Source organism: Tursiops truncatus, chromosome 15 (genome assembly GCF_011762595.2).
Source record: "Tursiops truncatus isolate mTurTru1 chromosome 15, mTurTru1.mat.Y, whole genome shotgun sequence".
Lineage (NCBI taxonomy): Eukaryota > Metazoa > Chordata > Mammalia > Artiodactyla > Delphinidae > Tursiops > Tursiops truncatus.
Window position 1 is genome coordinate 50,659,030 of NC_047048.1, and position 13,812 is coordinate 50,672,841.

At 44.2% G+C, this 13,812-nt stretch overlaps 1 protein-coding gene across 1 annotated transcript in view; it reads left to right on the forward strand.

The window, feature by feature from the left end:
* PAK5 (p21 (RAC1) activated kinase 5) overlaps nt 1-13,812 on the forward strand; it is a 96,583-nt gene that overhangs the window by 61,561 nt on the left and 21,210 nt on the right. Inside the window, exons 3-4 of the mRNA XM_019941496.2 lie at nt 11,363-11,854; nt 13,056-13,189. Of these exons, the coding sequence (XP_019797055.1) occupies nt 11,363-11,854; nt 13,056-13,189 (626 nt within the window). The remainder of the gene's footprint in view (nt 1-11,362; nt 11,855-13,055; nt 13,190-13,812) is intronic.

Consider the following 13,812-nt stretch of genomic DNA (forward strand, 5'->3'; position numbering starts at 1 on the left):
ATCTGCTCTTGAACAGAGGATGCATCCTTAGTTTGGAGTAGCAATGGTGGGGGGTTAATTGGATATACTGATTCGGAGGTGGAGGAAGAGCCCGAAATACCCTGTCCCCTTGAGCCCGCTGATGGGAGATTGATTCATTTCTTCAAATAACTAGGGTTTGCCTCTTTGTAGGGGTCATGAGCCACTTGTCAGAGCTCTCCGTGTGCATTTGCCATCCGTTATGTAAGGCAGGGAAGTACACGACTCTTCAAACTTCGTGTCATAAGGTGTAAATTCCTACATGCCTAAATAGGAATCCAGCCTCACGGTGTGGGAGATTTTCCTGCAAAAATGCTAAATATGGTGAATGGCTTTCTGCTACATGCAGTTTGGAAACCCAGCAAGTGTCTGATCATCCAGAACTGAACCTCCTTCCCAAGTTCCTTGCACCAGCACCTTAAGGAGACACCTTGATCCCTGAGGTTCTACTGGGCCCTGCTCTTGACTGCTGCTGCCTGCTGAGATATGTGTGCCTCATTCACTGAAATTGAGTGCCAGCTCAAAGTGTGTGCTGTGTCTCTTTGTCATCCGGCCAATATAATAGGCTCTGAAACAGGGCCACTCCATTTTGTAAATGAACATAAGTAATTCGGAGGAAAATGAGCATGGTTTTGCCTCAAGCGGGGACAGTAGCTATTGTTTATTAAGATGCCATTGGAGGTGGAACAACTCCCTACCATCCTGTAATTGGAGCTCTTGTGTCAGCAGTCACTTCAGCGGAAGAAGTGGAGGCTGGAAAGTCATGGATGGAGACACAGGAGCCCATCCGCCACAGGCCAGGCAGGTGGGGACTGGCCGCCATCAGTGGCGTCCCTGCTGTGGGATTGCAGAGCATAACAGGAGGGATGCAGGTCACAGGGTTTAATGAATCCCCTTCCCCTACTTATCAATCTCTAAAATGTCCCTACAGAGAAAGCTAGGTACTGATTCTCTCCCGAATCCTTACAAGCAGACATTTTTCTTTCCCCAAGCCAAGCCTGGTCCTGTTACCTTTCCCTCTGGGTCAACTAAGGACAATTTAAGATGTCCTTTTCTTGCTCAGAGCCTTATGATTCACTTTTATCCTGCATTTGATTTGTGGAGAGCAAGCAGCCTGCAGTCTGGCTTTTTTTCACTTTGGGGATGAGCAGTGTCTGCTTCATTGTGTTTTGAAAGGTGTATTGGAGCATCACACTCAGGCACTGGAACCAGCTGCCTTCCCATCCCCTATAACTGCAAGGAGTGGATAGAGAGACACCATCCTTCATGGAAACCTCTGCAGTCCCCATTCTGTGGACGCAGACTTACCACACTCCTGCCCGTGCACACACACACATCCAGCACAATCCAGCCGCAGCCTCCCTGTCACCAGCATGGAAGGCCACGGTGACAAATAGATGCTGCTGCAGGGTTTTTTTCCTTCTTTTCTTTCTCTCTCCCTCCCCCCACCAAGCCTTTTTTTCTAGCCTTGGCATAAAATGGTCAAATGATGTTCTACTGCAGAATTCAATTTCACAGTTCAGTTAGGTCCTTGATTACACTGCCAAATTCAGATTAATGTGCATTTAACTAACATGGATCAGGGGAATTCTGGCTGACAGCCAGCTTTAATCAGAGTAATTGATAGCTGTGTGGAGTTTTATGCCCTGTCCACCCCAGCACACCACTGGTGAAATTGATTGATTAAATGAATTCATTGCTATAATTATTTATAATTTTGATACATCACAAGCCTGTGACTGGTCCTATCCTTGGAGATGTGCTCATTGTGGAAGGGGAATCTGGCTGAGTTGTTAACTGAGGATTATTTATTCCCATATAATACTGCTTTTTTTTTTTTTTGGTCCTTCTTATTTTTTTATTGGGTTTGAATAGAGACATGAAAAAGCCCATTTCTTTAAGATTTAATTTATATTGAATTCTAAAAGGCATTGGGAAACTAAAAAATGAATATATGTTATTAACCATTTTAGAGGAAGGAAACTAAGACTGTTTCTATGTCTTTTCAGTATTTTTAAAGATTCCTGTAGCGAGAATTCCTCCTGAGAATGTATTTGATTTCCAATGACAGTTAGTGGTCCTGTGACATCAACTAAGCAGTTTGGCAGTCTGGTGTTATCAGCCTGGGTAATAATTTACAAATAAATCTGTTCTACTCTTATTACATCTTGCCATATGGAGATCACCCTTAAAAGTATGCAGGCCATGGTCTCACTTGTATGAAACTATTGATACTTTTCCACAAAATCACAGGACTGTTCTCTTTAGAGGAGTGGGGGAAGGCTTTCTGGTGTCTCTTTATTGTTTTCTCGCCTGCCTTGTGGCTTTCCACCCCTGCTCCCTATGCCCTTACAATAAGGTCTTAGAAGGTAAACTATATGCATAGATCTTTTGGAAATGGTTTGGGGCACGGATGGTGGGAGGCACATTGGACTCGCTTACTAAATATCTATACCTTTCCCTGGTCCAATTTCACCACATTGTGGTTTCACTAGATTATAAAATCCTACATCCCTCTTGAGATGCTACAGTCCTGCCCACGTGGACTCCAAATGTACTCCTTTTGTTCTAGAATATATTTGTAAATCAGGTTGTAGAAAAGGTAGCCCAGTTCAAGCTTCACTCTTCTGCAAGTCTCTCTTACAGACACAAACATGTATATATGTACAAAACAGTATGTATGGACAAATTCATCATTTTTGTTTTACCCATTTATAATTATAAGATATCATGGGAAAGATGATTTAGAGTAGAACAATTAAATAATTATAAGAGTTTAAGAGCCATGGAAAAGGGCCAGGAGTCCCTGTTATAGAAGAAAGCTTGGGCTTTCTTTCTTGTACAAACACACAGAAGAAAGTTTGGACATTGCAGCTGAACACAAAATTCTGCTCTGGCCAAAGTAAAAATGAAAGCAGTGAATTATGTATATATGAGCAACTCATTTTGCTGTGATGATTATTCCTTTTTTTTGTGTATTTTGAGCTGATTTCTATAAGCCAAGCCAAGCCCACACACACACACACACACACTTAATTTTTCTTTTCACCCCCCTCCCCCAGGCATTATCATCCATCATTTTCTGGCCCAGTTCTTGCATTTGGCCTCAGGCTGCTCAGACATCTGGGGCCCCAGTGAAACACCCTAATCAGGCTTTAGCTCCGTAGCAGTCACTCTACACTGTGCCCACCTCTGTCCTGACCCTGTCTACATTTTCATCATTGAAAGATAGCTCTGAGAAGATATCATGGACCCATGTTCTAAAGTGACACTGTCTGGATTTGAACCCCAGCTCGACTTCTGAGGAGCTTTGAGACCTTTGCATGACTACTTAAACCCGCGGTGACTCAGTTTCCTTTTCTGTAAAATGGAACAATTACAGGACTTTATCTCACTGTGTAACTTGGGATTTAAATGTAGCCATGTACATGAAATGCTTGGAACAGTTCCTGGCACGTGGGAAGCACTCAGCAAATGTCAAGTATCATTATTAACATCAGTGTGAGTTACTCCTGTGAGGCAAGCTTCTAACAGAGCAGTTGGTTAATGGAAGGGGCCCCGACTTTGCTCCCAGTAAAACACCCCTACTTTTTATCAGAGAGAATGTCCACCCTTGATTATGTAGGCCAGGGAGGTGACAACTAGTGGAAGAAATGCCAAGGCAGGCAAGAAAGCAGGCCTGTGGTGCCAGTGTGTCAGGCAGCTGGGATATGGATACCCTCCCACTGGAGGTGAAGGCCTGACCGGAGCCGAAGAATCGGGTTGTGTAATCTTCTTGGAGGTTTGGGGCAGTTGGCCTTGGATTGCTTGGGAACAGTTTCACCTCCCAGAGCCTCAGCTTTATCAATACAGTGGGATTAACTGCCTTCTGCTTGACTCTTAGAGTGAAAAATCATGAGGCCAGCCACCAACGTGTGGGCCAGCGATAGTCACCATCATGGAACCCTTGGGTCATCAAAACCCAACTGAGAGCCATGGTTCTGCAAGATGGTGGCCAGAACAAAGTCACCTATGAATTTCTCCTTCCCAAAGCCAGCTGTTTGTCCACCATCATCTCTTTGAGGGGATGGAGTCTGGAAGGAGGACCATGCATTCTCTCACTGGAGCCAAAAGTCCATTGTCCTTTGACTGGTATCCCTTGAGTCTGGTTCCAAAAACTGTCTCCTGTGATAGTGTTTGCTCCTCACCCATTGCTTTTTTAAGAGTCTGCACCTCTTCCCAGCAGCCATGAAAGACAATGGCACCGTTTTATCTCCAAGACCTAGTTTCAAAGACGTTTAGCTAGCACTGAACATCTCTGCATTCTGTCTGACTGGAAATTGTCCCATTTGTGCAGACAAGCGTCCTTTGCTTTCTTTTTCTTTTTTTTTTTTTAAATTAATTATATTTTAATTTAATTTTTATTTTATTTTATATTGGAGTATGGTTGATTTGCAAGACAAAGGAGGCAAAAGAATAGACAATGGAGAAAAGACAGTCTCTTCAGTAAGTGGTGCTGGGAAAACTGGACAGCTACATGTAAAAGAGTGAAATTAGAACATTCTCTAACACCATACACAAAAATAAACTCCAAATGGATTAAAGACCTAAATGTAAGGCCGGGTACAAGCATCCTTTTCTTTTTTTATTTTTTTTTTGGCGGTACGCGGGCCTCTCACTGTTGTGGCCTCTCCCATTGCGGAGCACAGGCTCCGGACGCGCAGGCTCAGCGGCCATGGCTCACGGACCCAGCCCCTCCGCGGCATGTGGGATCTTCCCAGACCAGAGCACGAACCCGCGTCCCCTGCATCGGCAGGCAGACTCTCAACCACTGCGCCAGCAGGGAAGCCCCAGCATCCTTTTCTTGATGCATCATGCCAGCCGTGAAGAGTAGACTCTGATAAGGAAGAGCAGTGTCCGGATGTGATTCCTACAGGAAACAGCCTTTTATTTCTGACATTTCTTCAGAGACCAGTTATACATGCTTGTGGGGAATGAATTCAGTTTCACTTAAACTATAGGAGGAGATCCTCCCAGGAGGACACCAGGAGATGATGGCATGTGGCGGCTCCCAGGACACACTTTCAAAAGTAAAAGTCACAGACCCCGCTTGCCCTCACACACTGGCCTTGTGACTAGACTGGGCTTGGCTAATCTGGCTTAATTTAAAGGAAGAATTGAATTATTTAATTTACACTGACATTCGTCTCCCCACCAACCCAGCACATACACGTGCCAGTTTTCCTTGTGTATGGCACAAATCCAGGGCCTTAGACAAAAATCAGCTGGATGTCAAATATAGCATTTTAATTATAATACAGTGCTGTATATATTATAATTAGGGACACTTTGATTGTTTTAGAAGGTTAATGTATGGGAGTATATATGCTACCAGTACATTGTACATATTCAGTAAATGCTCACTAGTCTTATTACCACTGTAGTTACTATTTATTATTTTCTTTTATATTCCTGCTACTGTGCTAAGCACTTTATATAATAATAACACTACCCAGAATGAATTAGCAGACTGTATGGAACAGTCACTGTTCAAACCCTTTGATTTGTATTCAATTCTTTAGAGTTCACAGTGACCTAAGGAGATAGGTATTATTATCATTTGGTAGGTATTATTATTATTGCTCTCATTTTACCAGTGAGAAAACTGAAGCACAGGAGTTGAAATAACTTGCCCAATGTCATACAACTTGTAAATGGCAGAAGAAGTTTTCGAGTCCAAAGTCTTTTCTTAAACACCAGGCTGCTCTAGGATTCCCCCAGGTAAGCCTCATAAAAACCCCATGAGGGAGGTGTGATGACCCTCATTGTACAGATGACGAAACTGAGGTTGAGAGAGGCTAAATGATTTTACTCAAGTCATTAGAATCAATATTCAGCCCTCAATATGTCCTTCAAATATGTTCTCTCTGCTCTGCAATCAGGCCAGGGCCCTGGCTTAGCAGGACCCGGGCCCCTGCTGGCTGATGCTAGACTGTCTGAGTGCAGCAGTACAGGAGGCCAGCAGTGTGATCTGGGAGCCAATGGACAGTGCATAACTGAGAATGGTACCATGGCAATTTTCAGGAGGCTGCTGTGTGCAGATCTTGCTCCCTGACTTGTTGAAGAGGCATCTGTCCATGCTGTGCAAGGGACCAGAGGTTCAGACACCTTCCTTCTGCCAGATGACCACCATGTTGCCAGATGCAACGAGCAACATGCCGCATCCAACTTCACTTCTCCGTGGCATTTGATGTGGTTCATCATTCCTTCCTTCTTGAAATACTTTCCTTCCTGGGCTCCAGGACATCCTAGTCCCTTAGTTTCTTTCCTACATCACAGGCCACTCCTTCTCTGCTCCTTTTTGCAAGTTCCTTCTCCTCTTTTTAGTCTCTAGATGTTGTAGTCCTTGGATTTTCTCTTACACATTCAACACCATGGCTTTTAACACCAGCTAAATACTGATGACTCTCAGATTCATGTCTTTAATGTCAACTTTCCCGTGGACTGGAGTCATGTCTAAGTCACCTAAGTGGCATCTCTGCTTGGATGCTTAATAGCTCTCTCAAACTTAATGTGGCCATGATGGAACTCTGGGTTTCACCCCATGTTTTAGTTATCTATTGCTGTGTAACAAATCATCCCCAAACTTAATGGCTTAAAACAACAATGAACATTTATTACCTCAAACAGTTTCTGTGGGTTTCCATGGCTAGCTTAACTAGGTGATTCTGACATTGAGTCTGTCATGAGGTTGCAGTCAAGAGGTCAGCAGGGCTGCAATCATCTGAAGGCTTGACTGGGGCCAGAGGATCACCTCCAAGATGGCGCACATGGCTGTTGGTGGCAGGCTTCAGTTTCTAGCTGGCTCTTGGCAGGAGGACCTCTCTATAGGGTTTGGGGTGTCCTCGTGACATGGCAACTGGAGAAAACCAGAGCAAGCAATCCAAGAGAGAAGACAGAGAAGCCACAATATCTTTTTTTGGCCTCAGAGGACACTTACTATTACTTCCGCCATATTCTTTTGCTCACAGATCAACCTGATACAAAGGGGGAGGAGACTACACAATCATGTCAGGAGGCAGGAATCACTGGGAGCCATCCTGGAGGCTGATTCACAGCTGAGAAGCCTGTTCCTGCCCCTATGCTCCTCATATTATTAAGTGGCTTGCTCCTCAGGATAATATCCTGGGAGTCATCTTTGATTCTTCTCCTTCATATTCAATCCATCAGAAAATTGGATCAGCTCCATCTTCAGACTCTACTCTGGATCCCATTTCTCACCCCATCTACAGCACCCACCCTCATCTCTGCCCATGTTGACTGCAGTAAGCTAACTGGCAACCCTGTTTCCACCCTTGCCACCAAAGCCTCTTCTCCAGCATCCAGAGAGTCAAGTTCATGTCACTGTCCTCTGCTTATCAACCTCCAGTGGCTCCCACTTCCCTCAGCAGCAGCCAGCATCCTTGCCATGGTCTGTATGATCTGCCCCCTCACCACTTCTCTCTCTGTCTTTCCAAACTGCCTCCTCTCTGCACCAGGAGAGCCTCCAGGCTGTTCCTCAAGCCTGTGTGTGCCTCAGAATCCTGCGTGTGCTGTGCCCTCTGCCTGGACTACCCCTGCCCCCCGCAGTCACAGGGCTTGCTCCCTCACTTCAGCCAGGTTTCTGCTCATGTTACACCTCTCAGAAAGGCCTTCCTTGGCCATCCCATGCAAGGTGGCACCTTGTTATTCTCAATCCCCTTGTTCTGCTTTATTTTTCTTCATATCACCTATTACTACTGGACCACATACTGTATATTTATTAATTTTCTTGTTTATCATCCGTCTCCTTCTCTAGAATGTCAACTCCAGGACAACAGAAATACCATCCATTATGATTATTGCTGGACCTTCCCACAGCACCTGAAATGGTGCCTAGCACATAATAGTTGCTTAGATATTAATCTGTGCACTAAACAAATGAATGAATGGACCACGTGGGAGCAATGAATTCAACTAGAACAGTGCCACCCGATAGAACATTCTGCAATGGTGGAAATATTCTATACGTTCTATAAATATTCTATATCTTGTCCAATGTGGTGACTCTTAAATGCCTAACATGTGACTAATATGAGTGAGGAATGGAATTTTTTATTTTAACTTTTAATTTCTATTGATTTTAATTAAATAGCCACATGTAGCCAGCAACCATCATTTTAGAGCAAATCTGGATCCTTGGAGTGGGCATGTAAATGTCATTCCATGTACATCCTGGTAGAGTGGAAGAGACTTCCTGGGACTCCGTGTTAAGAAGGAGCTGGAGGTCCAATCAACGAATCTTTTTCAAACACCTTCTATGTATCCAACACTCTCGTTATCATCAGGATCTTACACAAAAGAGTGTATTCATTTATTAGCACTTTCTGCTTTGGGCAAGGAGGCAAGGGTGGTATGATGTGGTATATTCACCATCCCTGACCTCAGTCATTCCAGGGGTGACCAGAACTCCTTCTTGACTTTTCCAGAGAGTGATTGCTGGAACTTACACCTAGTGTCATGGCAGCCCCTCACTGGCTTCCCCCACCCCTGCCCTGTGTGTCCTCCCCATCCTATCCACTAAGTTCCCTCAATCCACTCTTCACAATCAGAGTAGAATGTTCTTGCCTTGAATCCTTTTGAGGGCTGAGCAGATTTCTCTTTCATACACACAGCCCTGCAGATTTTGGATTTTCTCGAACATTATACATTTATACTGATTTGTATGTGTTTATCTTATTGTCCAAAAAGCTGCTTTGCACAGGGAGTTAGGTTGTTCCTTTTATGTATTCGGTGAGTCCCCTACATATGAACCTTCAAGTTGTGAACTTTCAAACTTGAACGTGCATCCGTATGTCCAGTCACGTAAGTTAGTTCACATGTCTGGTGTACATTGTCACATGCATACATCCTCTACAAGTGGTTGTGCTTTTGTGTACTGTACTGTACAGTATCTTTATTTCAAGCCCAGGATGTCCAGAAGCAAGTGTAAAAGCAGCAGTGATATAGCTGGTACTGCTAAGAAGCACCAAGCAATGACGATGGAAACAAAAGTGAAAATAATTGAGAGAGTGAAGCGAGGCAAAATAAGATGGTAGACACCGCTAGTTCTTATAACATGAATTGTTTAACCATTGGCATGATTCTGAAGAACGAGGACAAGATCATGGAACATGTGAAGTCTGCTGTGTTGATGATGTCGCCAGTAATATCGAAGAAGTGTGGAAAAGTGGCGGAGGAGATGGAGAAACTTCTCAGTGTGCGGATGCAGGATCACATCGGTGTCGAGTCCTGCTCAGCTTAGTGCTGTTTCAAGAGAAAGCCAAAAGCCTTTATGAAGACTTGAAGAAGAAACACAGTGAAGAATCAGAGGGCGCATCTTTTAATGCCAGCCATGTCTGGTTTCATTGGTTCAAGGCTAGAGCCAACCTTCACAACGTAAAGGCAAGTGGCGAGGCAGCAAGTGCAGATATGGTAGCTGCCTGGGAATTTCCTAAAAAACTTTGAGAAATTATTGATGAAGGAGCGTATTTCCCCTAGCAGATTTTTAATGTGGATGAGACAGTACTGTACTGGAGAAGGACGCCAGACCAAAGTTACATCAATAAGAAAGAAAAGTTGATGCCAGGCTATAAGGCAGCAAAGGACTGGCTAACTCTGTTGTTTGGTGGCAATGCTTTCGGCAATATGAAGCTGAAGCCTGTCTTAGTTTATCATTCAGAGAACCCAAGAGCCCTTAAAAACATAGCCCAGGGCTCCCTTCCTGTTGTGTGGAGGAGTAACCCCAAATCCTGGGTTACACATGCCATTTTCCAGGACTGATTTTTCCACCACTTTATCCCGGAGGTAGAGAAATCTTGCTTGGAGCAAGATGTCCCATTCAACATTCTTTTGCTTCTCAACAGTGCTCCAGGCTGCCCCCCATTCATGGACGGCTTTCACCCCAACATCAAAGTAGTGCATCTGCCACCAAATTCTATGTCACTCATCCAACCCATGGACCAGGGAGTTATTGTGATTTTCAAGAAATATGTATGTCACACTTTTTGTCAGGCAGTTAAGGCGAGTGATGAATCAGGAACAACCTTGCAACAATTTTGGAAGGGCTTTAACATCTACAAGGCCATAAAAAACATTAACTTTGCTTGGCGTGAGGTTACAGCCGTCACCATGAATGGGGTTTGGAAGAGCCTTTGCCCACAGTTTGTTCACGATTTTCATGGATTTGAGAATGTGGATGAGGAGTCCAAAGAGGTTTTCAGCAACTTAGTGACCCTCAGTGAGAAGCTGGAGCTAGATCTGCAAGAGGACAACTTCATTGAACTTCTTGCTGTGCAACATGAGGGGCTTACTAATGAAGATCTTATGGAATTGGAGCCCCAGAGAAAGGACAAAGAGAGACAAGAGGAAGAAGTAACTGAAGAACCGAAGAGTTTCATGCTGCAGGAAATGGCAAGGGGATTTTCTTAATCTGAGGAGGCACTGTTAGTTTTTGAGACACAGGACCCGAACATAGAATGGTACATCAAAGTTGCAGCAGCCGCTCAGAATGCAATCCAGTGCTACCGCATCATCTAAGATGAGAAAAAAGAGCTACTACCCAGACATCACTGGATCGTTTTTTTTTTCAAGACGGTAGGTAGAATTGAATCCAGCAAGGAACCAGAACCCGTGTCATCCACATCAGGCGTGAGTGAAATTGCAGCTTGCCCTCCATCTCCTATTGCTGACGATCCTTCAGCTCTACCATCTCCCACCTCCTCTCCCTCCTCCAGTCAGTAACTCTTCTTGCCTGTTCACTTGATCAGCCCCTGTGTGCAAGCTGTTGTACTGTACTATTGTACATTTCAAGGTACTGTACTGTAAGATTAAAAATGTTTATTTTTTGTTTGTTTTTATGTATTATTTGTGTAAAAAGTATTATAAACCTATTACAGTACAGTACTATATAGCCGATTGTGTTAGTTGAGTACCTAGGCTAACTTTGTTGGACTTACAAACAAATTGGACTTATGAACACGATCTCGGAATGGAACTCATTCGTATGTAGGGGACTTACTGTATTGGCGTTTTCCCCTTCATAACTCCTGGGATCACCTCCTACTACTTGCATCCAGGTCTCAGAGTCTACTTCTGGGGATTTTATTAGGGAAGGAGGAAGAAATAGGCAGGATGGAGAGGTCGGAGGGCAGATAAAGGGTGGAAGCGATGCATCCTGGGACCCCACGAGGTAAGCCTCACCCACGAGTGGGTTGTGTAGTAGTGCTCATCATTTGGACCAGCTGTGTGATGGCTATGGTATTCAGATGTAGCGTGTGAATTTCTCCATCTGTGTCTGTCTTCCCAGGTGGATTATGATCGAGCACAGGTGGTCCTCAGCCCTCCACTGTCAGGGTCCGACACCTACCCCAGGGGCCCTGCCAAACTACCTCAAAGTCAAAGCAAAGCAAGCTATTCCTCAAGCAGCCACCAATACCCATCTGGGTACCACACAGCCACCCTGTACCACCACCCCTCCCTCCAGACCAGTTCGCAGTACATCTCCACAGCTTCTTACCTGAGCTCTCTCAGCATCTCATCTAGCACCTACCCCCCACCCAGCTGGGGCTCCTCCTCAGACCAGCAGCCCTCCAGGGTGTCCCACGAACAGTTCCGGGCAGCCCTGCAGCTGGTGGTCAGCCCAGGAGACCCCAGAGAATATTTGGACAACTTTATCAAAATCGGGGAAGGGTCAACCGGCATTGTGTGCATCGCCACTGAGAAACACACGGGGAAGCAAGTTGCCGTGAAGAAAATGGACCTCCGAAAACAACAGAGACGAGAGCTGCTTTTTAATGAGGTAGGTGGTGTGTTCGGATCATCCTTTCTGTCCTATGTAACATTTCTTTCCCATTTCAGAAATAACACATATACATTTTAGGACATTAGAAAACACAGAAAATATAAATACAAAAATAGCATCCCTTTTTCTATGCCTGTATGGCTGCCTCTTTATGAAGTACTTCCTGTGGATCAGCCACTGTGCTAAGCATTGGTCTGGTTTGATTCTCACAATAGGCATAGACAGAAAAATGTTATCTCCATTTAGCAATAAGGAAACCTAGCATCAGATTATGTTACTAACCGGGGTCAGTAGGTTCATACAGCTGTAACAATGCAATCAACTGTGACTTTGGACGCTCTTCCGTGATGGCTTATGTGAAGGCTCCACCCAGCTCCAACTCCCATAGGTGTTCGTTTCTTTTCCACGCTCCAAACCTCACAGAGAGCATGGGGTGAGTGGGATTCAGTTTCTTCCCAGTCCACAGCTCCTGATTTCTGGAACTTATTTCCAAACCACAATGCCAGAACAGACAGGGAAAATATAACTTAAACAACTGTATAATTTATTATTTAGCACTCACTGAAAATATCACCAGAAGCGGCCACAGGATGGCAATTCCTGGATGCTCTCTCCAGCAAGCAGACACAAGTTGGCCTTTTAATGCCTAAGTCATAATGTTTTTACCTTAAAGACTTATCCTTTGTATTCAGCACAAACTCTTTCAGGCTCGGCCTAGACCTCCCAAGAAGTTAGATTGGTGTCATGTGGCCCCAGCCCTAATAACTGTTTACTTCAGTCACTTCTGAGACTCACTTACCTTGAGTTGGTGACCCTTTTGCCCAATAGCAGAGTGTGGACAATGTGTTTTAAAAGTAACCTATGGGATATCTGATCACATCCCCCCAAACATTCAACTAAATTCCCTCTTGTGAATGCAAACTCTGCCATGGTTCTGCCTGTTTTTACCCCGTATTCTCCCCCAACCCAGTGTCTTGTTGACCTGCCATTTTCTCTGAATTTGCTAACTTGATCCCCTCTATTCCTCCCAGCTGCTCTCAGTGCTGTCCCTTTGTCTGTAATAGACTTCTGAATACCCCCCCACACACACAATCAGTACTCCCCATCAGTTGAACTCACAGCCCAAATGTAGTCATGAGAAAACAAAAAGTCAAATTTCACAGTCCGAAGTCAAACAGTGTCTTTCCATTTTGCCCAGGTTGTGATAATGCGGGATTATCACCATGACAACGTGGTTGACATGTACAACAGCTACCTTGTCAATGATGAGCTCTGGGTTGTCATGGAATTTCTAGAAGGTGGTGCCTTGACAGACATCGTTACTCATACCAGGTAAGTTTCTTTACTATCCAGGCAAGTAGTTCAAGGTGCTTATTATTCTTTTCCAGGGTAAGGCCTCAGTAACTATATTTATGAACTCTTCATAAGTAGTTAAGCACTTTGAAGGTAGAGAAACGACTGCCCTTTTTCTCTGTATTCCCAGGTGCCTATCACAATATCATGTATGTATAGTTCATTCACTCAATTCACATTCTCCCTGCCCTCCAGAAATTCATTCGTACTCACTGATTTTAAATCAGCAAGCTGCTGAGAATGGAGTTTCGGTGACAAATAATAGAATTTCCCATCCCTACGTAGATTTCTAAAACTGAGTTTCATTCTCCTAAGTTGCTATACCATTGCTATGTGTTGATACCACCAAGGGTACCTGGGGAAGGCAGGGGCAGGTGAAAGATCAAAATTTTATGTCATAATAACAAACTACATAAGAGAGAGAGAGATTCTTCAAATCTGTTTTTAAATCATCTTGCAAGTAACAATGGTTGCTTGCCACTGTTGCCTCAGCTACTTGCTTCTCTGATGTGTCAGTTGTGGTCATTTCATCAAGTATTTATTAATCACTTTTTATGCGCCAGGCTCTTTCCTAAGTGCTGGGGCTACAAAAGATACAAATG